The 24,151-nt window shown below is 34.9% G+C and overlaps 1 protein-coding gene across 3 annotated transcripts in view; it reads left to right on the top strand.

The window, feature by feature from the left end:
- The window catches only part of RASSF9 (Ras association domain family member 9), a 30,036-nt gene extending 9,588 nt beyond the window's left edge, over window positions 1-20,448 (top strand). For all 3 annotated transcript variants that reach the window (XM_081822165.1, XM_081822164.1, XM_006727025.3), the window contains one exon: window positions 14,201-20,448. In XM_081822165.1, the coding sequence (XP_081678291.1) occupies window positions 14,217-15,461 (1,245 nt within the window). In that variant the 5' untranslated portion in view covers window positions 14,201-14,216 and the 3' untranslated portion in view covers window positions 15,462-20,448. The remainder of the gene's footprint in view (window positions 1-14,200) is intronic.
- The last annotated feature ends 3,703 nt before the right edge of the window (window positions 20,449-24,151 follow it).

Raw genomic sequence — 24,151 nt, 5'->3', positions numbered from 1 at the left:
TACTTATGAGGCTATCTTGGACCTTTGAGATTCCATCTTTTTTTAATAGTGTGGGAAGTCAGGCACTTTTTAGCAGAAGAATACAAAGCATTAGTCTTGGCTTCTTGACCGCCTGTTCTACTCCAGTAGTGAAAGCCAAAGAATTTCTTTCTAGAACTATTAATAAGAGGCATGAGACTTAGACTAAATTACTTTTTAAGAAAATGTTGATCATCTTTAGTGGTTCTACCTTGAATTAGGAGAACTTGCTGTGATCACAGTTTCCAGGATTAAGTGAAATGACAGCTTGTGCTATGTAACACTGTCCACGGTATGAACATAACTACGATACTGCTCACTTACCTGCCTTAGCTTCTAAAAACAAAACATTCATCAATTATCCCATTTTGTCAGATTTGGCATCGACTTACATATATTTGCTGCGTGCTGACTCAAGATGGTAGTTATTTGATGATTTTTTTTTTTAATTCAGAAGTATTAAATGAACCAAACATCTGAGGGGGGGATGATGAAAGATTAAAGATGAATCAGATATGGATCATGCTTTTAAGGAATTTGCTTATTAGGAGACACACGGACATACATAAATAATTAAAATATAAGGCAGGCATTTTAAAATATCAATAACATTCATGTATTCAACTCTCAATATTTATTTACCTTGTAATAAGTGCCACACGTTATTTTAGGTGCTGGGGATGAAATAGTGAGAAAGATAGTCAAGATCTCTGCTCTCATTGAACTGATAGTGCAGGGAAGGACAGGCAGACAACAAACAATAAAAGAACAAGATGTCAGATAGTGATTATTGTTAAATAATCACTATGGGGCAGAACTGATAGGAATTCAAAAATGAGTGGGTAGGGCAGTAGAGAATATCAGGAAGAAAAGCAAAGAGTCAATAATAACTATAACTTTGGCTCTGAGTAGCTTGGGAACATTGTATCATCATGAAGAACAGAAAGAATGGCAAAGGTAATTTGGGGGAGGGAAGAACATCCGGTGAAGAGTGAAAAATTCAAGGTCTAATTTGTATGCTTCCAAATATTCCACCTCCAAGCACCTGGTGTTTAGACACACCACACCTGAGATGGGACTGTGAAAGCGGCCTTTCATCCAGCCTACTCTGATACCTCCTGACATCCATATGCGACTGATTAATATGGAGCATACTGCACCTGGAACAGGGCTTTGAAGACAAAAGACTGGTTTCCCAGTCAGGACCTTCAAGCTGACTAATCCTATGTTAAACCCACTCAGTCTCCATGAAGCATTTAGCACCCATCCTTTTAGTGATACTTTAATCATTCCCTTTGGTCCAAATGACTTCCAAGCATGGCTATAACTTCCAGGGGATTGTAAATTTCTCCTGTTTAAAGATTACATGATTTTCACCTTTTTATCCCCTACATAGAATTATGTAGATATGGGAGTTTAAATAATGTCTTTTTAGTTAGATAATAAAATCTAGACTTTTGGTGCAGGTAAATCATCTAGGTCAGGAGTCAGCAAACATTTTGTGAAAGGGACACATAATCAGTATTTTAGGTTTTTTTAAAAGATTTTATTTATTTATTTGACAGAGAGAGACACAGTGAGAGAGGGAACACAAGCAGGGGGAGTGGGAGAGGGAGAAGCAGGCTTCCCGCTGAGCAGGGAACCCGATGCAGGGCTCGATCCCAGGACCCTGGGATCATGACCTGAGCCAAAGGCAGATGCTTAATGACTGAGCCACCCAGGCACCGCAATATTTTAGGTTTCTTGAACCATAATGTCACTATCTCAACTACTCAACTTTGTCAATATAATATGAGAACAGCCATGGACAATACATAATTAAATGGGCATGACTGTATTCCAATAAAACTTTACTTACAAAAATAGGTGGTGGAACAGTTGTAACTACCAGGCCCTAGTTAACTGAAAAATTCTGTTTACTTCCCCAAACCCACTTCACCTCCATGCTGCAAAAAAAAAAAAAAAAAAGAAAGAAAGAAAAACCCAAAAAACATTTACCATCTACTATGTTAGACACTTAGGCTTCAAAGATGAAAGATTCAGTCCAGAACCTGACTGGAAAACTAGAAAAAAGAAAGGTAGAAAATACTATCACTGAATACATCAAGAAAGGGCACCCATTTCCATCTGGGGTGGAGGGAAGGGGGTTATTCAGAGAAGGTAAGGGAATTTTCCTAACAGAAGGGACATTTAAAGAAGAGTATGAAAGAAGAGGGAAAAAGAGTAATTCAGGCAAGGAAGCAAGTTACAGGAAAGGCCCAGATGAAAACAAAACTGGCAGATGTAGTTCAATCCAGTCTAGAAATCCAAAGCTTGATATATGTGACAGCCCTCGGAGTTATCAGAGATCAGCAAGAAGTCAGGGATAGCTAGTTATGTGCATATTAACGTGCATACTAAAGAGCACTTGGCTATGATTTGGGGGAATCAGATCATGGAAGGAATCCTAGGAGTAGGTAGTAGAGAGAGAGAAAACAGGAGAGAGAGGGAGAGACAGAGACAGAGAAGAGAGAGAGAGGGAGAGAGAGAGAGAGATTTAAAAAGGACTTGAAAACCATTTAAAGATTTTAATCAAGGAAGGTATACAGACAGATTTGCAGTTTAAAAAGGACAGCCTGGCAATATTGTGGAGCACAAATGTGAAGTGGGCAAAAGTTTATAAGACAATATTTAATAGCTTACTGCAGTAATCTGTTGTGAAACTGAGAGTTGTCTGAATCATAGTGGTGTTGACATAAAGGCGCATATTTAAGGCATTTGGGAGAATGAATAAAGCAGACTTACTGACTGGTTGTTAAAGGGGGATGACATAGAGAAAAGAACCTAGGAAAATCCCAGTTTTCAAGCTTGAGAGAAAGAATGGGGGGACGGTGATCACATTCGATAAGATGGGGAATCAGGAGATGGAATAGTTTGGAATATGAGAGAAAAGAATGATGCATTAGTTTTGATCAGTCAAAGTTGAGGTTCCTGTGTATTATACAATGTAAATATGAAGTAAACATGCAAAAAAGGAGTTTGTGAATACAGGTCTAGAGCTCAAGGGCAAAATATGTAGATTTGGGAATATCAGCATACAATTGGCTGATAAAGTTGTGGACAGTATTATAGTCACCCACAAAATGTGTTTAATGAGACAAGAAATGACTCACAGGAAACTGGGGGATGCCATTGGTATCAGTTAGTACTTACTGCATAATAAAACATCCCCAAAATTAGTGGCTGAAAACAACTTGTTATTTGTCTTCTTTTTAATTTTTTTGTTACTTTTAAATTTTTATTTGTTTATTTGCTTGTTTGTTTTGATTCTGCTGGTAAACTGGGGGTGGTTCTTCTGTTGGTTTCACCTAGGCTTTCTCAATGAGAGTGGGTTGGCTGAGGTCTAGGTTCAGAGGGGACTACTGAGATGGCTGGGCGTCTCTCTCCATGTGGTCTTTCATCTCAGACTTTTTCATCAAGCAGCAGTACCAGGATGGCATTCCAGGAGGAAGAAAGCAGAAGCTACAAGACTTCTTGAGGCCTGGACTTCAGAACTTGCATACATGGTTTTCACCATGTGCTACTGGCCATAGCAAGTCCCAAGGTCTATTCAGGGAGGAGGAAATGGATTCCATCTCTTGATGGAAGGAGCTGCAAAAGAATCTGGCCACCCTGCATGACACCTACATTTATTGAATATACAGAGGAAGCAAAGTCCATGCAGGATCTGTGAAGGAGAAGCTAGCAGGGTAAAGCAAGAAGCTTAGAGGGTGAAATCCAGAAGTCAAGACATGGATTGCTGCAAGAATGGGAAGGAAAATCACAGAGCATAATGTTACAAAGAGGTCAAGTCGAATCCATTCCGGAAATGGCTGCTAAGTTTGGCAGTTCGGAGATCTCTGACAAGCCTGAGAAGAAATGTGTCTGTTGGGGGTGGGGTGGGGGGAGTCACTTTATGGTAGGTTATTGTTACTGAAAAGAGAAAAACTAATGAAAGAAAGTGAGCGTGGATTGGTATTTGAGTTTGTGAATGAAAGATAGTTGATGCAAATATGTGGTCAAAATAACAGTAGTTCAACGTGACAGGATAGTGGGAAGGACCGGAGAAAAAGGTAGAGGATAAAAAGAGTTTAATAAAGGATACATTTTGAAGCAAAGTTCTAGAGGAGGTGGAGGCTGTGAGATTCAGAGCATATGAAAAAGCTTCAAGTTTGGGGAAGGCAAAAGGACGTATGATGCTTTTGACATGGATGACCACTGTTTTTCTATTATCCAAAATATTTTCAAGTATCTCCTTTTTTTTTTTTTTTTTAAACAAAATGGCATGGCAGGCCCTGGTATATTCTTGTTTCTATAAGTTATAAATTTTTTGTTGCTCTTTAGGTAATTTATTTGCAACTAATGTGAAGAGCTGATTATTTCAGATGAAGCTTCCATTTGGAAGTCACATTTTATTACGTTTTATTATAGACTATGTTCAGAAAGTGAAAATCAGGGAAAAAGGAGCTCATCTTGTGTTTTCAGCTATCCTACTGGATAATGCAAATTCCTACATTTTTCTAGTGCCATTCAAATATGCCAGCATATTTCAGAATACATTTAGAGAGGGAAGAGTAAGTGGCTGCAGGCAGATACAAGCTAAAAAATCACCATCATTAGGGAATATCTTCTACTAAGTAGGCAAAAACAATTATGGACTTAGCTGCCCACAAGAAAACTCATGCTAATAGCTGACATAACTACAACTGTCATTAAACTAAATATTCAGGCTAGGTAACTTTCCTTTAATAAATGTATGTGCAGTTTGTTGTAAAATACTTCTCTAAAAAGTACAAATCAACAAGGAAACTAGGTATTTGCCAGGCACAGGTAACACTGGGAAGTGAGCATAAGAATTTCCAATGAGATTAGATATTTGTTCAGCATTTTATCTGGTAAATACTACATGTTAAATATTTACAGTTTGATTAAATCAATTTCTGGAATCTGAACTATAAGCTTAGTTTACCTAACCCCCAGTTGTCTCCAATAAACACATTCTTTACACATTCCTTTCCCTTTTCTCTGTTTATGAGATTTATGTATTATAGCTACCCTGCAATTATGTTATGTAGAGGGTTTTTCTTAATCTGCATACCTGGCTTACTTCCTAGAAAATTAAACTGGCATTAGTAGAACGTAAAACTAGTGCTTTCTATATGTGTGTGTGTGTGTAAATCCTTAATCTCTTGTGCCTCAGTTTTCTAATCTATGAGATGGGTTTAACAATAAGACCTATCTGGCAGGGTTGTGATGAAAACTAACTGAGTTAATGTATATAAAGCATTTAGAACAATGGTGGGCACATACTAAGCATTCAACAAAGTGAACTACTATCCAATTGTACCTCTTTACACACACACTTTACTACTTTTTAAATACCTGTCCTTCAATTACCAGGTCCACACATAATCATGTGAAGTCACAATTTGAAGGGGTCTTCTTTACAGACAAGATCTAAAGTATTTTTACTTATTTATTTATTTTTAAGTAAACTCACTCCCCAACAGGAGGCTCGAACTCACGACCCTGAGATCAGGAGTTGTGTGCTGTACCCACTGAGCCAGTCAAGTGCTCCTACAGACAAGATCTAAATCAGCATATTGCCCTGAATTAAATCTCTTGAGGCTCTTTTATTTAATCAGACTTTCTACAAAGAGTTATAGGACTGGAGAATGAATTGACATTGAGGTCAATTACTATGTTTTTATTATTATTTATTATGACCCAAGTTTTATTATTGTTGTTTGGTTTTTTTATTTTTGGGAATTTTATAGCACATTTGCTCAGAGTTTATCTTATGATTTTCAATAATGTTTAAGTGGTCCTGAATTTTTAGAATCTCCCTTCCTAAGCGTAGCTTTTCTCCTTCCGAGCTATATGACAAATTCCTGAACATAAGGATCATCTTATCTTCTATATCATTTTATCCTCAGCATTTATTCACATTTGCTAAAACTAGAGTTTCATTAATGATTGTTGAAGCAAGTTATAAAGCTCATATACCATAATTCCAAATGGACAATTTATTTGGAAGGTAACTAACTTGGAATGGATTCAGTTAATTTGCATAGAACTTTTCTTTTTTTAATACATTTAAGTTTTTATCCTATCCAATTTTGTCTCTAGATTTCTGTTTGTGTTTGGGTCATTCCTTTACTCTTACAAAGTTGCTCATTCATATACAAAATATAAATTTTTCTCTTATATAATAATGATGAAGCTAACTAATTTATTAGCAAAACTATTTAGAGTTGTACTGTGATAATTTTGATTACTGGGAAAAGATGCTATTAAATTTGGAAGTATAATATTTTTGTTTGAAAATAGTTGTAACATGTGATTTAAATGTTCAGCATCCAAACTGATTATGGCATCCCCAGCATTTTAAATTTTATAATTAGCATAGAGTTGGGTCTGTAAACTCAAATATTAGTTTATAACCTTTGGTATAGAACTTAAATTGGTAAACTTACTTTTTATTTTTTATCTTTATTCTTTAATGTCCTTAATGACTTATATGCTTTTGTTCGAAGAAAATGTGAATTACTACAAGGTAGTCAGATTTGAGCATGAGATAAATATACTGAACCAAATTTCTTTTCTTATTATTGTCTTGTAGCTCCCATTACCATTCATCATTTCTGAAACTTGCATTGTTGGGTTATTCTATCTTCCAGTATTATTTACTGGTATGTTTTTAATATGACTGCCACATATAGTGAGCTATACATTGAAGGTTCTATTTGACTGAACATCATACCCGTGAGAGTTATTACTTATTTGGGCAAGATGTTTTGAGAAAGAACTGCCTAAGAATGGTTTTCATAACTTCATACCCATCTATCTTTTCTATAAAAAAATATATATATTATGAGGCATTAAAATCTGCTTTCTGCTGGACCAGAATCTGTGCAGGGACTAAGTTTTTTTCCTCTGTATTGCTATTTTGTATTTCATTTATCAGAATACAGGACACAAAAATGAATTACATATGTACTTATATTGTATCAATTCTAGTTGTGTTCCTTGCTATGACATTGAATTGCATAGTGATAGCAGGATAAAATTAACTTCTATCTTTTGAGGAGTATAAATGCGTTTTGAGGTTTAATAAATAACTTGAAGGGAATAAATTGTATTATGAGTTAAAATACTAAGGAGACAGTTCTCATTTCCCTGTGGAATGAGACGTTTGACTGAAAAGCATTTATTTACTTTCAACTTCATGGAAAAAAACATACTATGACAATATCATAGCTTGGCCAAAGGTCAGTAAAATATAGAATCTTCATAACCCTTGGTTTGTATTCAGCTATCAGCACAAATAACCAGATTTGTAAATATAGTGTCGTCTGCCATTTTATTTGAATAATGGTGACTTCTGGACAGTATTTGAGTCCAGAGTATCTTCTAAATAATCCAAACAAGATAGTGTTATATTCAGTGTAGTTTTATCTCTAAGGTAGTTTTAAAGGCTATTTCTGACTTCTCTAGGCATATTTTACATGCCTACAACACCCCCTGCCTTGCCTGGGCACTAGAGATGCTTTCCCTCATTTCCCACGGTTGTTTCTGGGAATTTCCCTTTCATCCTGTAAAGACTGCAGGTCTTGGCCTCCTCTTCCCCCAAACTCTGGGTCTATTCCTAATTCTGGTCTTTGTCCCTTCTTTCAGGGCAGAATAGACTGTAAAGTAGTAAGAGAAAAGCTCAACGAAAACCCCTTCTGGAGACTCCCATCCCCCCCCCACACGGCTGACAGTGCCCTGATCTCTTGACCATTTCTGTCATGTCATAGCTACTCAAATACTGTTTCTTAATGGAGAAGAAAGATTTACCAGTTTATGAATGGAAGTTTTTTTCTAAACTATAATTAACCCTATAGGAACATCAGCATTCCTTAGGACCAGTTCTGGGATTAACAGAGGAAAATCCAGTTGGGCAGGATTAATAATAACAAACATAACATAGGCTGTGGGGTGAAAGGAGAAAAAAAAGTGCATTTGTATTCCATTAAGTAGAATGCCAACTTTCATCCTTTATTTTAGAGTACTTGAGATTGGAAATGTCTCCCTTGTTTATTATTTTTGTTTTCATAAACTTTAGTATTAAATTCTCCAGAAGCTATAAGGAAAAAGGGTAAAGGTGAAGCTGTGACATATATGTTGTATATCTGGAAGAGGATTTTTCCATTGCATCACTATTGACGTTTGTGGCTATAAGCTTTTGCTACCAGGAAACCATTCTGTACCTTGCAGAACATTTATGTTCCCAACCTCAACCCACTAGATGCTAGTGGTACCCCCGGACTCTAAAATAAAAATCAAAAATGTCTCCATGCATTGTCCAATGTCTCCCGGGGGGCAAAATCACCCCCGGTAGAGAACCACTGGTTTAGAAGGAGAGACTCTCCAGTTTGAAAAATAGCTAATAGCAATAAGAAGGAAACAGAGAACAGTCCTTGAGCAAAGGACCAGGACTCAGATATGCCCCCGAAGCTCCATAGTTCTTCATCTTTCAATCTGATGGATCCTTCCATCGCAATGTTCAGGCATAGGTCCCGCCAATAGTTTGGAACTGGAAAAGTTCTCACTATTAATTTCTAAGCATGGGATATGGTTCCCAAGAGACTTAAGCAACAAAAGCATTTCGTTTTGAGTCACTCCTATACATAGCAGCCAGATTGTGTCAGTATCAGACTTTCTGGGCTGACCTCCAAAATAGTTGTAATAGAGGTTCTGTGGAAAATGCATTCACAGGTTCAAATTAGTTTCCATAAATGTATATAGATTGCATTCTAGTGTTTGTATACTGGGTTTTAGAAGCATATCTTATAATGTAATTATTAATTAACAATTTATCATTTTAATGATTCTTATTGTTATTAAAGTAGGCCTCCAGGATGTCTGGGTGGATCAGTCAGTTAAGTTTCTGCCTTCAGCTTAGGTCATGATCCCAGGGTCCTGGGATCGAGTCCCGCATCGGGCTCCCTGCTCGGCGGGGAGTCTGCTTCTCCCTCTCCCCACTGCTTGTGCTCTCTCTCTATCTCCCACTCTCTCTCTCAAATAAATAAATAAATAAATAAATAAATAAATAAAATCTTTTTAAAAAATTTAAAAAAATAAAAAAAGAAAGTAGGTTTCCATATAAAATATTTGTCCTAGTAAGTTTCATATGTCAAATTTCAATTAAACTTTAATGTCTAGTATATACTAGGAATGAATGTTACTCTTTCAATTTATTCCCCTGTACCCCAACTTCAATGCCCTTTTCCTCTGGGCAACTGAATAAAGATGGCCAAAGTTTATCCATTTATCTTCATTTTTCTCTGCTTTCACACTGAATCTTTTTTCAGTAAATATATGCTTTCAGAGATCTTCAGTTTGGCATTGTAATATCTTAGTAAATACTTTTTTTTATCTTAAAACTTCAGATTTGGATAGTTAATTTATTCTCTGATGCTTTGTCCATAATTACTCAGTGGAGTGTGTTGAAGAAATATTTGAGTGTATGAACGTTGCATTTGTAATTACAAGCCAACTCAACTTAATTCTGTGTCATTGTTTTTGTGTTACTAAAATTATCAATGGAGAAATATTTTCAATTTCCTGATTGACAATAGAGTGAATGCAAGAAGTCCAATATTTAATTTCAGTTATTATTTCAGAGTAAATATGGAAAAGTACCCATAAGTGATGTTAATACATGTTGTTGAAAAGTTTTATTTAGCATATAAATCTTAATTTTCTGATGATATTCCAGAAAAGGCAAACACGGAATAATGAAACAGCTGTAGAATAATATATATAGTGTAATGAACCTCATTAGCACAATTTTAATCAAAATCAGAGGGTTATAAATCAGAGAAAGATTAAAAGCATTCTCGGCTCATCTGTGATCCAAAGATTATATTAATGATGTTTTAAAGTGTCTCTTATTAGCCAAACAGTTATGTCATATTGGAAGTACACATGCAAAAAACTGATGAGTTAAAACAGGTGAAAAAATATTGTGAGACATGTTGGAAAGTATTTGTAAAATAATATTGTTAACTACTATAGCAAGGTCGATAAGATTACTGAATGAACATACTAAAAACACTACACCCCTCTCTGTATTAAATAACAGTGATTTTGTTATTAGTGTTAATAACCTATATTTACCTAGTACATTTTTCACAATTCTCAAAGCTCTTTTACTCATTCTCTTATATGATATTTGCAGCAACCTTATGAAACATGTGAGTCAGATATTGTAGTATGACCGTGAAGGGTACAGAGGATTGGAAAATGAATGGATAGAGACTCAATTGGGGCCATACTACAAAATAAATACAGTTTTCAAAATCCGAAGCTTGTTTAAAACATAGAATTTAAACATGATGAATCTTTTACTAGGTATGGAAGATTATGGAAATTCATTGGTCATTACTTTTAAACATATTCAATCAAGGGGTAGAACTTTTGAAAATTATCTGATTTGAATGATGGTTGTAAAATTTCCTCAAAATATTTAGAGATAACTGACTCAGAAAATATAAAGTAGCTTAAGGTAGACTTAAAAAAATTGTTTGGAACCAGTCAGACTGTGATGTTATTATTAAGGCACTAATTTTCTCATACATAATGTGGAAATAATACTATCTTTAGGTTGTGCTTAATGACCATTAGGGTTACATTATCCACATGAGCTGAAAAGTAGCAGATATCTATGGGAGGCCACAATAGACAAGCATTTGATCCTTCCCAAACAAAAAAGGTCCCAGTTAGGGTAGGGGCATGGAAGTATTGGAGACTTGTCATGTACATCATCATTATTATTCTACGTAGGGTACCAAAGGATTCCCTGCTCTCTGTTCCTCAGTCTTCTTCACAACTACAGTGTAAGGCCGAAGAGGTTGTAGGTCATGTGTTATCCTTTCTTATAGACCCAGAACTAATGTTTCCAGAAAATGGAACAGGACATAGGGACTACTCTAAGAAAACAACAGTAAGGCGTTGTTATATATATATATGTATATTTATAAAAGAGAGTTTTGTAAGCCAACGGAGGTGCCCAGACCTGTCAGAAATCCTTTAGTACTGCATCTGAGTAAGAACAAGATTAATATGGGAAAGATAGAGACGGTAATACATTCTTATGTACTTCTTTCCATGACTGTCCATTGGGAAAAGTCCTCCCTTGACCAATTGGTGTTCTAACAGGACATTAGAGTTCCATTCCTATCAAAGGCAAATTTATGTAATAATGTTCCTCTTAAAAGAGTAGTGTATTTTTTTTTTTTCCAATTTAATCCACATATCCAAATCATCAAACTAGGACCACTGGCTGGCTCAGTCAGTAGAGCTTACGACTCTTGATCTTGGGGTTGTAAGTTCGAGACCCCCGTTGGGTGTAGAGATTACTTAAAAAAAAATCTTAAAAAGACAATCATCAAACTCATGAACTTGTTTTTACAATATAATGGTTAGCACTGCCCTATGGAACCTGCTTTCTTGCTTGGGTTTAAATCCTCAATGTACCACTAACTGTGTGACCTTAGGCAAATCATTAAAAACCCCTGTGCTTTAGTTTCTTTATCAATAAAATGGTGATAATATTATTACCTACATTACGCAGAATTGTGAGGATTAAATGACTTGATATATGCAGAGCTTAGAACAGTTTTATTTATTAAATGTTTTATGACTGATGGTTATAATCTTCCGTGCTAGTATTTTTTAGTAGGGTTTTTTTAGAGTTTAACCATGAATACTAAGAAATAGCATAAAATAAAGATGTCCTATGTTCTTAGTTTTAATGTAATAGCTATTGGTGTTATAAGGTTAATAACTGCAACAGTTACTCAATTTTGTTATTTTTACCATTATTTATAAAAAGTGCATATTGAAATGGTTATAATTTAATATACAGTAAGTGCACAGGGCATGGTTTACTTCTATTTAAATTATGCAATTTAGTAGGTAAACTTCTAACTGCATAAAGTAAAAAGAAAGTTTGTTAATTTTGAGTATTTTATAGGCATGATCAAAACAGATGAAGGTAATGATTAATTTAGAGGTAATGTGTGCTGTACGGCCATAACACAAACAGTAGTTAGTATCCGTTACTTTGAGTACTTATTTGTTTTTGCTTAGAATGTATTTGTGTGCTATTTCTCTACTAATTGAAATATGAAAATAATTCTGTTGCCCTATATTCTACCTATTTTTTTGTTGATTAGAATTGTTAAGTGATGAGTTGTAAATATTATCAAATATCACATTATTCAAAGTTGAGTCATTAAATGTTAAATATTTTTATTGATTGATGATTGATTGATGTAGTGTAAATGTTAAATATTTTTATAAGAGAACAATCACAGCCCTTTAGGACTTTTTGGATAATTATTTATAAAATGTTGGTACAGTTGGATATCTAAATTTTATTGGGTACTCTTTGTTATTTGGTGTCATTGATTTGTCCTTTCACTGTTAGTAGTCACTTTACGACCTCAGGAAAGTCAATAACCAAGGTGCAATAATTAGTCGTTTAAAATAAAGATAATAATGTAGGATTAGTCACTATTGGTACTAAAACATAAACCCTATAAATTCTAAGTGTTAAAAGATTCCAGAAACCAGGAAAAATTTCTTCCATATATGCTTCATGGAGTCATATGCTTTGAGGGTGCTATGTAAAGTAACTTTCACAATAAGCCAATTACTACTTAAAGATCTTGTCTCCATAAATCATATTGGATTATAATTCACTTTATATCATTTCTTTCTTAACATTCTTTTAAAGAGATATTATGAAAGACATGGTCAATTTGACTTACACTCATGATGGAAATATGATCTTAAAAATTCTCTACAGGGTATGGCCCAGAAACCACGGAACTTCCCTGTTTCTTTTACTACCTCTATGGCTCTTTTTTCTTCAGAAAACTGATTTTTTTTTCCCCACCCCTCTCTGCTACAAAGGAAATTACTATCAAGTCTTTACTTCTCTATATGTCCCAACTCTGACCACTTCCTAATACCTCTACTGCTAAAACCCTAGTCCAGGCAGTTCCCCTTAGATCTCTGTGCTAGGCTTTCAACTAAGCCTTCCTCTCTCTGCTTTTGCCCTTTTTTTTTTTTTTTTTTTTTACAGTCCATTCCATTAAACAAGCCAGGTATACTTAAAGCATAATTTTAACCATAACTCCTCTGTTTAAGCCTTTCTCATGGCTTCTCACTAAAACTAGAACAAAATCCAAATGCCTAATCATGGGATATGCATTTCTGCTAGATCTCATCACCTATCATTTGACCTTTCCCTCCCTCCAGTAACTCCACCCCCCCCCAAGCCTCCAACTACATTCGCCTTCTCTCTGTCTCTAGAACATGCTTCATGACCCTTGCCCTTCTGTTCACTCTTAGAATTCTTCCCTTAGGTCTCTGATGGCCTCCTCAAAACTTATGCCCCTATTCAAAGGTCATCTTCTTAGAGGAAGTCTCTCCTAAATACTCTGAATAAAATGAACTTCTCTTTCTTCCAAGTCATTCTCTGTCCCTTCATCCTGTTTAATTTTCTGTTTAGTATTTACCACTACCTGCTATTATAATAATTACACATTTATATCTGTGTTGTCTTCTCCTTTGTGTACTGTTGTGTCTTTAGTATCTTCAGACATGTCTGGCATATGGTTGGCGTGTAATAAGCATTTGTTGAACAAAAGTATGACTGTTTTCAATAATGATCTGTTTTTAGCCCTATGACTCTAATATCATCCCACCATTCCTACCTACGCTTCCGTGGTCTTTGTCTAGTCTGAAGGCTCCAGCAAAAACGGTCTTATTTTATCTCCTCTTATTTATCTCCACTTTGAGTATTGTCTTAACTCTAGCAGTTCTGACTGTAGTTATAGTGTGGCTGACTTCTATAGATAAAATAGCCTCAGTTGTCTTGGATGACAATTTGCTCTTTCCAGAGCCCACTAGGGAATAAAAGCAAATTAAGATATTTTCCTTGATTTTTTTTTTCTTGCAGTAAAACTTCTGATTCACATGTAGTCTCAGCCTCCAAATGCATCTCTGATGAAGGATAAAATCTGAAAAGGGTATTAAAAAGCTAAACCGTGTTTCTGAGTTTACACAGGTGATGACAGAAATATAATGTACTTTGTTTTTCTTTCAGATCTCCCACTAAAGACATGGATTCAGAAGAGAAGGAAATTGTGGTTTGGGTTTGCCAAGAAGAGAAGATTGTCTGTGGGTTAACTAAACGCACCACCTCGGCTGATGTCATCCAGGCTTTGCTTGAGGAACATGAGGCTACATTTGGAGAGAAACGATTTCTGCTGGGGAAGCCCAGTGATTACTGCATCATAGAAAAGTGGAGAGGCTCGGAACGGGTTCTTCCTCCACTAACTAGAATCCTGAAGCTTTGGAAAGCTTGGGGAGATGAGCAGCCCAATATGCAATTTGTTTTGGTTAAAGCAGATGCTTTCCTTCCAGTTCCATTGTGGCGGACCGCTGAAGCCAAATTAGTGCAAAACACGGAAAAAGTGTGGGAACTCAGTCCAGCAAATTACATGAAGACATTACCACCAGATAAACAAAAAAGAATAGTCAGAAAAACTTTCCGGAAACTGGCTAAAATTAAGCAGGACACAGTTTCCCATGATCGAGATAGTATGGAGACCTTAGTTCATCTGATTATTTCCCAGGACCACACTATTCATCAGCAAGTCAAGAGAATGAAAGAGCTGGATCTGGAAATTGAAAAGTGTGAAGCTAAGTTCCACCTTGATAGGGTAGAAAATGATGGAGAAAATTATGTCCAGGATGCATATTTAATGCCTAGTTTCAGTGAAGTTGAGCAAAAGCTGGACTTGCCTTCTGATGAAAACCAGATTCTGGACGACCTGACTGAAAGTGATGGAATTGTACACCTGGAGGAAAGATTAGCATATTACAGAATGCTCATTGATAAGCTCTCTGCTGAAATAGAAAAAGAGGTAAAAAGTGTTTGCACAGAGATAAACGAAGACGCAGAAGGGGCCGCTGCAAGTGAGCTTGAAAGCTCTAATTTAGAAAATGTTAAGTGTGATCTGGAGAAAAGCATGAAAGCTGGTTTGAAAATCCACTCTCACTTGAGTGGCATCCAGAAAGAGATTAAATACACTGACTCATTGCTTCAGATGAAAGCAAAAGAGTATGAATTCCTGGCCAAGGAGTTCAATTCACTTCATATTAGCAACAAAGATGGATGCCAACTAAAGGAAAACAGAGGGAAGGAATGTGAGGTCCCCAGCAGCAGTGGGGAGGTTTCTTCCTTGACTCAAAGAGTATTTAACTTGTATACAAATGACACAGACTCGGACACTGGTATCAGCTCTAACCATAGTCAGGACTCGGAAACAACTGGAGGAGACGTGGTGCTATTGTCAACATAATTCGAACGGCTTGTTTCTGACCTACTTTCGTGTTCATGTTTGCTTAATAGGAAACTTTATTTTAAATGTCACATTCTGAAAAATGATGTAAATCATGTTAAGTATTCAGTGGTTAAAAAAACTAGAGAAAGTTTATTTTTGATTTAAGAGTTCCAAGCTCACCAAATTATTACAAGTTCAGACGATGAGCTGTTTATTAGGAATGCAACACAAATAGCTTGCAGGTGTATAACAGAAATGATTTGATGGGAATTATAATCTCTTATAGCTTCTGGGAGAAATGATTTACACAAACAAAACTAATTCTTACTATTGCAGTCAATATATTAAAACTAGATACATGAACAAGTAAAATTAAAAATGTGCTGTAATATATTTTTTCAAAGCTGTATCATTGGAATTTTTAAGTCTGTAATGTACATGACAGCTACGCTACTGTAACTGTATTAATTCAAGTCTTGGTTCTTCTCGCTGATACTTAGAATGTACATCATCTCTGTCACTTTCTGGACCCCTCTACTTGTTTAGACCTAGACGACAGCAAGTGGGAAGGGCTGCCACTGGGACATGTACAAATTCCAGCAGTGGATTGAATAGGGGTATAGATGAGAAAGGGCCAATTGCTACATACAACAGCAATTTTTCTAAAGAAGGCTAAAGTTACTAAGAATGATGCCTGGGCTTTCTCTGACCAAGCAAATCATCTGATCAAACAAATGGTCTGTGCAGGTTTATTTTTTGAGTGAGGCATGATGTGGGTTACAGAGAAAATCACAGGGTCACAGTCCTGTTTATTTACACCCTGCCTACAAAAGAGGCTCCAAGAGACGCAACTTGGGGTCCTTTGTGTGGGTAAAATAGAGTTCTGTATACCCTAAGTATTAGCATTTTGTCTCTGAACCTATAGAGAGGAACTCACATGGACAAAAACCTTTTATTCTGTTACACTGGAATTCGGATTGTCTTTGTAGAACTTCATCTAAGGTGCAAACTAAAAAAATGTGGCTCTGACCCACACTCCTTCCCCAAGGATGCTAGTAAATATCCAACAAATTGAACAGATTATTTAGATCTCACCTTGAGTGATGCTCTTTTTAGTGCCAGACGAGGCTTGGTTTTGCCTGACGTTTTCCTCCCTCTCTCCCTTCTTTGCTTCTTGCCAGTGAACACATGATGTAATCATATTGTAAACAATTAGTTTTATTGTTTTATTGTACTGTTAAATAAACACCACTGTGGTTTATTTTTTCTTTAGCTGACACTTTTCCTGTATGTCAGCATACATGTAAGTAAGAATATTATTTTACTTAGTTTTAATATGTGGATATTGGTGAAGATTTCAGTATTTCTTATTCCCTTTTATTCCCATGCTTACTGTAGTGCATGTTTTAACTGAGTTTCTTAATCTACCTTTTCATTTCTCCATCTCCCAGACTTTTCACCAATCTTTGAGAAGATATTTAGAATGTTTCAGTATTTCACTTTGGAGAACATCTGTGTTACCATTTCTTGCACCAAGATAATGCTAAAGGCTTTAATTGAAATTGGCTGGTAAAGAAAGTAGAAATTTCCATTCCAGGGAAAAGATAGTGATAAAGAGTAAGTAATAATGTTAACATGGGTTTAATTAAAAAAAATTAAAAGGGAATTGAATAGTCATCTGAGAAAGGGAAGTTTTTTTTGCCAAATATCTCATTAAATCATTCAGCAATAAGGCAAGTTATTGATATATTCACTGTTCACTACTGGGGATTAAATTCAGACGATCATCAATGATAAACCGATTGCAATGTTGTTTTCCGAAAGTGAAAGCAATCTCTTTGGGTTACTCCTTAGTGAGAAAATAATGAAAAGAACATTACTTATCTGCTATGTAATTTGATTAATTATCTGAATTTGAAAGAGGTTCTGATAAGAAATAGGACTGGACAGATAATTTCATTTTAGAATCTTTGAATTAACTTCTGCCTTTATATAGTTAAGTAGTGATACATTCTAAGGACTACTTCTATATTTTTACAATAAATTATGTTAAAAACTCTTCTCAGAAAGCAGAATCATTTATTTTTAAACACACTTTAGAATTTCTAGTTGTTCTTTACTTATACAAATCTATTTGTGCTTTTGATTTGTTACAATATTAAATCATCAGTTACCATGCTGAATCTCTCTCTTTTTTTTTTTTTTTACCATGCTGAATCTCTAATTTAGAGTAATATATTAATACAGATATAAAACTTAACTACAATTGCCCTCATCTCTGGATACTGAGTTATTCTTTATTAAAGTGAGAATCTGAATTATAAATATAGAACTTGATAGAGGCTTTAATGTTTTAATTATGTATAGAATCTTTAAAGTGTTTATAAATGTTTGAGTAACCTAACAGGTTAACTATGAAATTGCTATATGCGGCTAGAAGTAGCAAACCAAAGCTGACTATTCTTCCTTCTTGTAACAACTTAGATTTTCATAGACTGTACCTTGTTCATCCTCCCCCTTGGAATGCCTCTTTTTCCCTCCATCTGCCATACACGGAAACCTACCCATTTTGTCTTTTTAACATGTTATATTTTCTATTAAACATTTATTCCATTCAATCAGGTGTAATATCTTATCTCTGAGCCCACAACTATTTCAGGTGTACTTTTCATAGAGGAGCACTTATATTACGGCTTAGCTTGTATTTATTTATGTACTTACCTAACTTCCCTCCCCCAATGTATTTTTTTATTCTTTTATTACTTTGTCTTCTATCTTGTTAACTATAATCCCTCCAATAGACCTCCTTACCTCTTTGCCCCTACCCAGTTTTTTAATTGAAATGCTAAATTTTAGAAGGCTGCAACCATTTTAAAAATTATTTCTATGATGCTCATGCATTTTATTAAATATGCATATTAGCAGACTTAAAACGGTAAAAGTAATTCTACTTATAAATTCTTTAGGGGAGGCACTGAATCTTTGTGCTCTGAAAAAAATTTTAAATTGGTAAATTTTTTATTTTATTTTTAAAATCACAGTTACTGATTTAAGGCAATGCAAATATTATCTTTTTAAAAGCCTCTCAATGGTTAAATTACGGTATTTTCCTTTGCATTATATGCATGTAGGAAAAAATATATATTCTGTAGAATTGAATTTTAAGTAGTAGACACAAAATAACTTTGAAATAATATCCTAAATGAAATATCTATTTTATTTTCTCTTTCTAACTCAAAGAAATAAATGGTCTCAGTGTATAGAAGCTATTCTAATCCATTAAAATTTTATTTTTATATTATTTAAACACCTACTGTACATGACAAAATATACTTCTATGGCTGCATTTTATAGTTTTTCAAAGTAGGATTATGGTTTTATTTAGAATGTATTTTTCTAGTTGACAAAGGAATACCTTTTAATCCAGATACAGATTTTTTTTTTAATATTAGGCTATTTCTTTTCATACTACCTGATTGGTTTAATAAACCTGATGTAACAAATATAAACTATCTGTAATTTCTTCAAGTGTAACTAATTCAGAATAATAAAAGAAATAGTTGTACCCTTTCATGTGACATTGCTTGTCTTTCTGGGTGCATCAATCGGCTATATTAAAAATAAATTTTATATTAGTCAGAATAATATAATTGCTGTGCTAACTTACACAAGTTAAGATCAGGTATTATTTCATGACAATATATAGCAAATAAGACCTAATAAAACTTTTTATTAGGTTTCATACATATGTTACAATTTGTCATGAAAGAATGTCCTCACTTCTATACTAGATGGCTGGTTTTATAAGCTGGTATCTTGCTTTCTAGAATGAAATCCATTTTATTTTATTTTATTTTTTTAAAGATTTTATTTAATTATTTGAGAGAGAGACAGACAGCAAGAGAGAGCACAAGCACGGAGGAGAGGGAGAAGCAGGCTCCCCGCCGAGAAGGGAGCCTGATGTGGACTCGATCCCAGGACCCTGGGATCGTGACCCAAGCCGAAGGCAGATGCCCAACCAACTGAGCCACCCAGGTTCCCAATGAAATCCATTTTAATGTAATAATATTCAAGTGTAAATCTTCTCTGCTATTATTTAATTGGTCACTACCTTATTTCTCAAAATAGGCCTTTAATTTCGACTGTCTTAATCACCAAATCATTTGAAAAGTAAGGAAACTCATTTGGTCATTCTACAAATGAGCATGAAATGACTCTACTAAAAGATTGTATATAATGTCCAGTCACAACACTTAGGAATAAGTTAACACTATTTTCTTAGCCATATATACATTTATACCTATATATGCATAGATTATCTCTAGAACAAATCACAAATAACACTTAACAATGGACATTTCTGAAGAGGATATCTGGGAACTTAGGGTAGAAGGAAGACTTCCTTTTTAGTAATTTGAATTATAGTAATAATAATTTGAATATCATGTGTTTTATTTGTGACAATTTTTATATTAAAATGTAGGGGTGCCTGGTTGGCTCAGTCATTAAGCTTCTGCCTTCGGCTCAGGTCATGATCCCAGAGTCCTGAGATCGAGTCCCACATCGGGCTCCCTGCTCGGCGGGAAGCTTGTTTCTCCCTCTCCCACTCCCCCTGCTTGTGTTCCCTCTCTCGCTGTGTCTCTCTCTGTCAAATAAATAAATAAAATCTTTAAAAAAAAGTAAATGTAATGTATACACAGTTCTATATTATTCATATAGAGACTCCTTATTCTGTTTGATGGCAGCAGGGAATCCTGTTGTGTCAATTATCATAATTTATTTCACCAATACTTTCCCAGTGGGCATTTAGGTATTTTCCAATCATTTACTGTTATAAACAGTGTTATCCAATCAATATGTTTCTGTGAGGGTGGATTGCTAGATTAGAAATCTGTATCAAAGGAAGAGAAATAGATTTTTACATTTTTAATAAACTTTGCTAATTATTTTTTATGGAAATTGATCACTTATGACCTGAGTTGAAAATACACTCTTACCACCCACAGTCTGTGCCATTTGTCTCCTTATTATTTTAATGTAAAATCTTTAAAAATTTTTTTGCATTTAAATTTAAAGATTTTTCTCATTAATAATTCATAAGCTGTTTTTTCTTTGTCATTCTTAAAAAGGCCTTCCCACTGCATGTTAACTAATTTTAAAAATAAATTTCTCCCATGTGTTGTTTATACTACATTTTTTTTATGTTTTACTTTTAAACATTTGAACTATCTGGAATTTATTTTGTTACCATGTACAAAAGTAGGTAGAATTTTTTTTTTTTGATACTTACCAGTTATCCCACATCACTTAATAAGGAACATTGTCCAACTTTTTAAATGTCACCCTTTTTTTTTTTTTTGGAAGCAAATTCTGGTATGTAGTTGAGATCTATTTCTGGACTTTCTATATCATTCCATTAATTTGGCAGTGTATTTTACCCCTGAAAAAAATACTTTCTCTGACCAAAAATAATAAGAGCAAAAAAAAAAATTGAATATGAAAGAAGTCTAACATTTCTCCTTATTTGTGTAAGACAGAGTCTATGAAGTATTACTAGTAATATTTGTAATGACCATGACCATAAATAGATAAGAAGAGAAAGTCTATTACAAGTGGGTCATTGGTCAAGTAAGAGCATTATAAGGCTACAATACGAATGTTCACGTCAGAAAAATGCTTAACCTGTTAATGTTCAACAGTAGCTCTCTTGGTATTTTGACAGCAGAGTATCTGGTGTGCTGCTCACTTATTAATTACAGAATGTTTAGCACCTCCGGATCCTCCTTCCTGATGTCAGTAGCACCCCACCCCCAACCCTACACTGGGACAAGCAAATAAAAATGCCCTTTCCTAACCCCTCTTCCTACTTCTCATATTTCTAAGCATCTCCCAGAAACCGATATATTCCTTGGTTGCAAACAATGTAGTAATATTGGAGTTGGATTATTATTAAAAGAAAATAGCACTTACCTTTTAAAAATAAAAGAAGAACCGTCGGTAGAGCATCAGACTTTTAATCTGAGGGTCCAGGGTTCAAGTCCCTGTTCGGGCGTCTGTGGCTTTGGGCGCCTGGGTGGCTCAGTTGGTTAAGCGACTGCCTTCGGCTCAGGTCATGATGCTGGACTCCCAGGATCGAGTCCCGCATCGAGTCCCGCCTGCATCGGGCTCCCTGCTCGGCAGGGAGTCTGCTTCTCCCTCTGACCCTCCCCACTCTCATGCTCTCTCTCTCTCTCATTCTCTCTCTCAAATAAATAAATAAAATCTTTAAAAAAAAAAATAAAAAAAATAAAAGAAGAACCATATTGACTACAAAGGCATAGAACATTCCACTAAAAAGGAGGTAAACATGAGGGTGGGCTACAATTTAGGATTGTTTTTAAAATGATTGACACCATCTGCCTTTGCCAGGAATTCAGCCAGCCCAAGTTGATGTCAAGGATTAGAAACTTTGTTATTATGCTTCCATAAATACTGATGCTTGAGAAAGCACTAATCAGATTATCAGTTTTTGAAACCACTGTCTCATAACAAGTATTCTGTAATTTGTGTTACAATGAAATCAAAATTCAAAAAATCTCAGTGGAGGGAAACACATTTCCTTTCAGTATTGTTTAATCCTTATCTACAAGGATGGTTAACAATAGGTTAAAACACTATTCTTCCGAGATAAGAAAATGTTGCTTACAAAAGTTACCACTTAAGATTCCAGACAATGGGCAGAAAGAAAAGCAAAAAGAGCGATTAAAAAACTAACAGTTACTAAATTTATCCATAATGACGCTGATTTCTATGGGGGTTCCTGGTATTTCGTTCTTACGCTTTTTGACATTATTAGGATTCATGCTGGCACCAGGCACCAGATCCACCATTCAGATTACTGAAGAATTTCCCACTTTGACCATAAAATAAATGGGACAACTTTACTTGACAGTCACCGAGATTTACTTATGGTGATTGCTATAACACACTGAAAAGTAATTTGGAAATATTGGTATCTATCAACAATCTTCAATTATTCACAGCTTTCAATCAGTATTCTTACCATTCATAATAAATGGAAGAAAATATTCCAAAATTTGTGAAAACAAATGCATTTAGGTATTCATCTAGCTTTTTGTATAAAAGCAAATTAAAAGCACAATAATGAATTTTGTTAAGTTCTGAGGTATTATTTGGGTGAGAAATTTGTAAATATTGATGGTCATGAGACAATATCATAGTGAAATCCAGTTTAAGAGAAAGGAATTATGGGGCTATTGGATGGCTCAGTCCATTAAGCATCTGCTTTCAGCTTAGGTCATGATCTTGGTTGGGGTCCTGGGATCAAGGGCTCCCTGCTCAGTGGGGAGTCTGCCTCTCCCTCTTCCTCTGCCCCCCCACCTCTCCTGTGTGCATGCTCTCTCTCAAATAAATAAAATATCAAAAAAAAAAAGATTTAAGAATGTATACAGACCAACTATGTTTAAAAAAATCCATGCATGCCAAAAAGCAAATACATGTGAAAATGGAAATGCAAAATTTTTGCTGAGAGTTTTGAATTAAAGTGATAATTTGGGGCTTAACTGGGGTTTTTCATTATAAATATATTTAAAAATATAGACTATTTGGATTCTTAACTGTAGAGAACAAACTGATGGTTACCAGAGGGGAGGGGTGGGGGTGGAGGATGGGTGAAACAGGTGAAGAGAATTAAGAGTACCGTTATCATGATGAGCACTGAGCAATGTATAGAATTGCTGAATCACTAATATAACACTGTATATTAAGTATATTGGAGTTAAAATTTTAAAAAATATATAGAACTTTTATAATTTGAACACATTAGAAATATTCCTGTATATGATATCCCTTTCTCTTCTAGCTTTGCTAAGGCTCTTTAGAGCCTTTTACAAACATCAAACAGCTAGAGAGTGATAAACAACAACAAGATCAACTAACTGGGAACTAGAAGCCTGAATTCTGTAAGCAAACCATTTGAATCTCAGAATGTCATATTCTAACTATAAAAAAAAAATTAAAAGAAAAGAAAAAGTTAAAAAATCAAATTGGATAACCCTTATAGTTCCTCTCAGCTTAGTCAAATTATGTAAGGTAACACATTCAATGGATTTGGTACATGCATAACAAATACAAGATATTTGCTTACTGTCCTTGGCTCTATTCTCTTTACTGTATCTCTGGTAAAACCTACACAAAGTTAAATTGAAATAGCCCACTGACAAAAGAGCGGGTTAAAACCCAAAACTCTGTCTCTCCCAACATTTTCACTCCTATATCATTTATTTCCAAATTAGTAAGGGTGGGACTGTAGGACTGTTAGTATGGGCCTCGATAGACAAAAAAGTCACGTTTCTGTTAGCTAAACAATATATGGCCAGGAAAAAGAGAACACCATACGTGTTTCCAGAACAGAAAAACTATGCTGGAAATAGAGGTGGAGAGGGAAGTAACTTGTTTTATTTTTATATTGCCCCAGTGTCTAACAGAGATTAGCACCTGGTATTTGCCAAAAAAAAAAAAAAAAAAAAAAGCTAATAAAATTAGATGTGTAACTAAAGGGCTAGCACAGTTTTTGAAACATAAGAGTTGTTCTATAAATGTTAACTATTATTATTGTAAGTAATGAAAGAACAATGACATTTCTTGAGAAAAATGTGCTTCCATACTAGATTCAAAATGAACATACCTCTTTCCCTTCCTGCAAATGA

Source organism: Leptonychotes weddellii, chromosome 5 (assembly GCF_054177405.1).
Source record: "Leptonychotes weddellii isolate Sample4059 chromosome 5, ASM5417740v2, whole genome shotgun sequence".
Classification (NCBI taxonomy): Eukaryota; Metazoa; Chordata; class Mammalia; order Carnivora; family Phocidae; genus Leptonychotes; species Leptonychotes weddellii.
The sequence above is the reverse complement of the archived record's forward strand: the minus strand, read 5'-3'. Positions and strand labels throughout refer to the sequence as shown.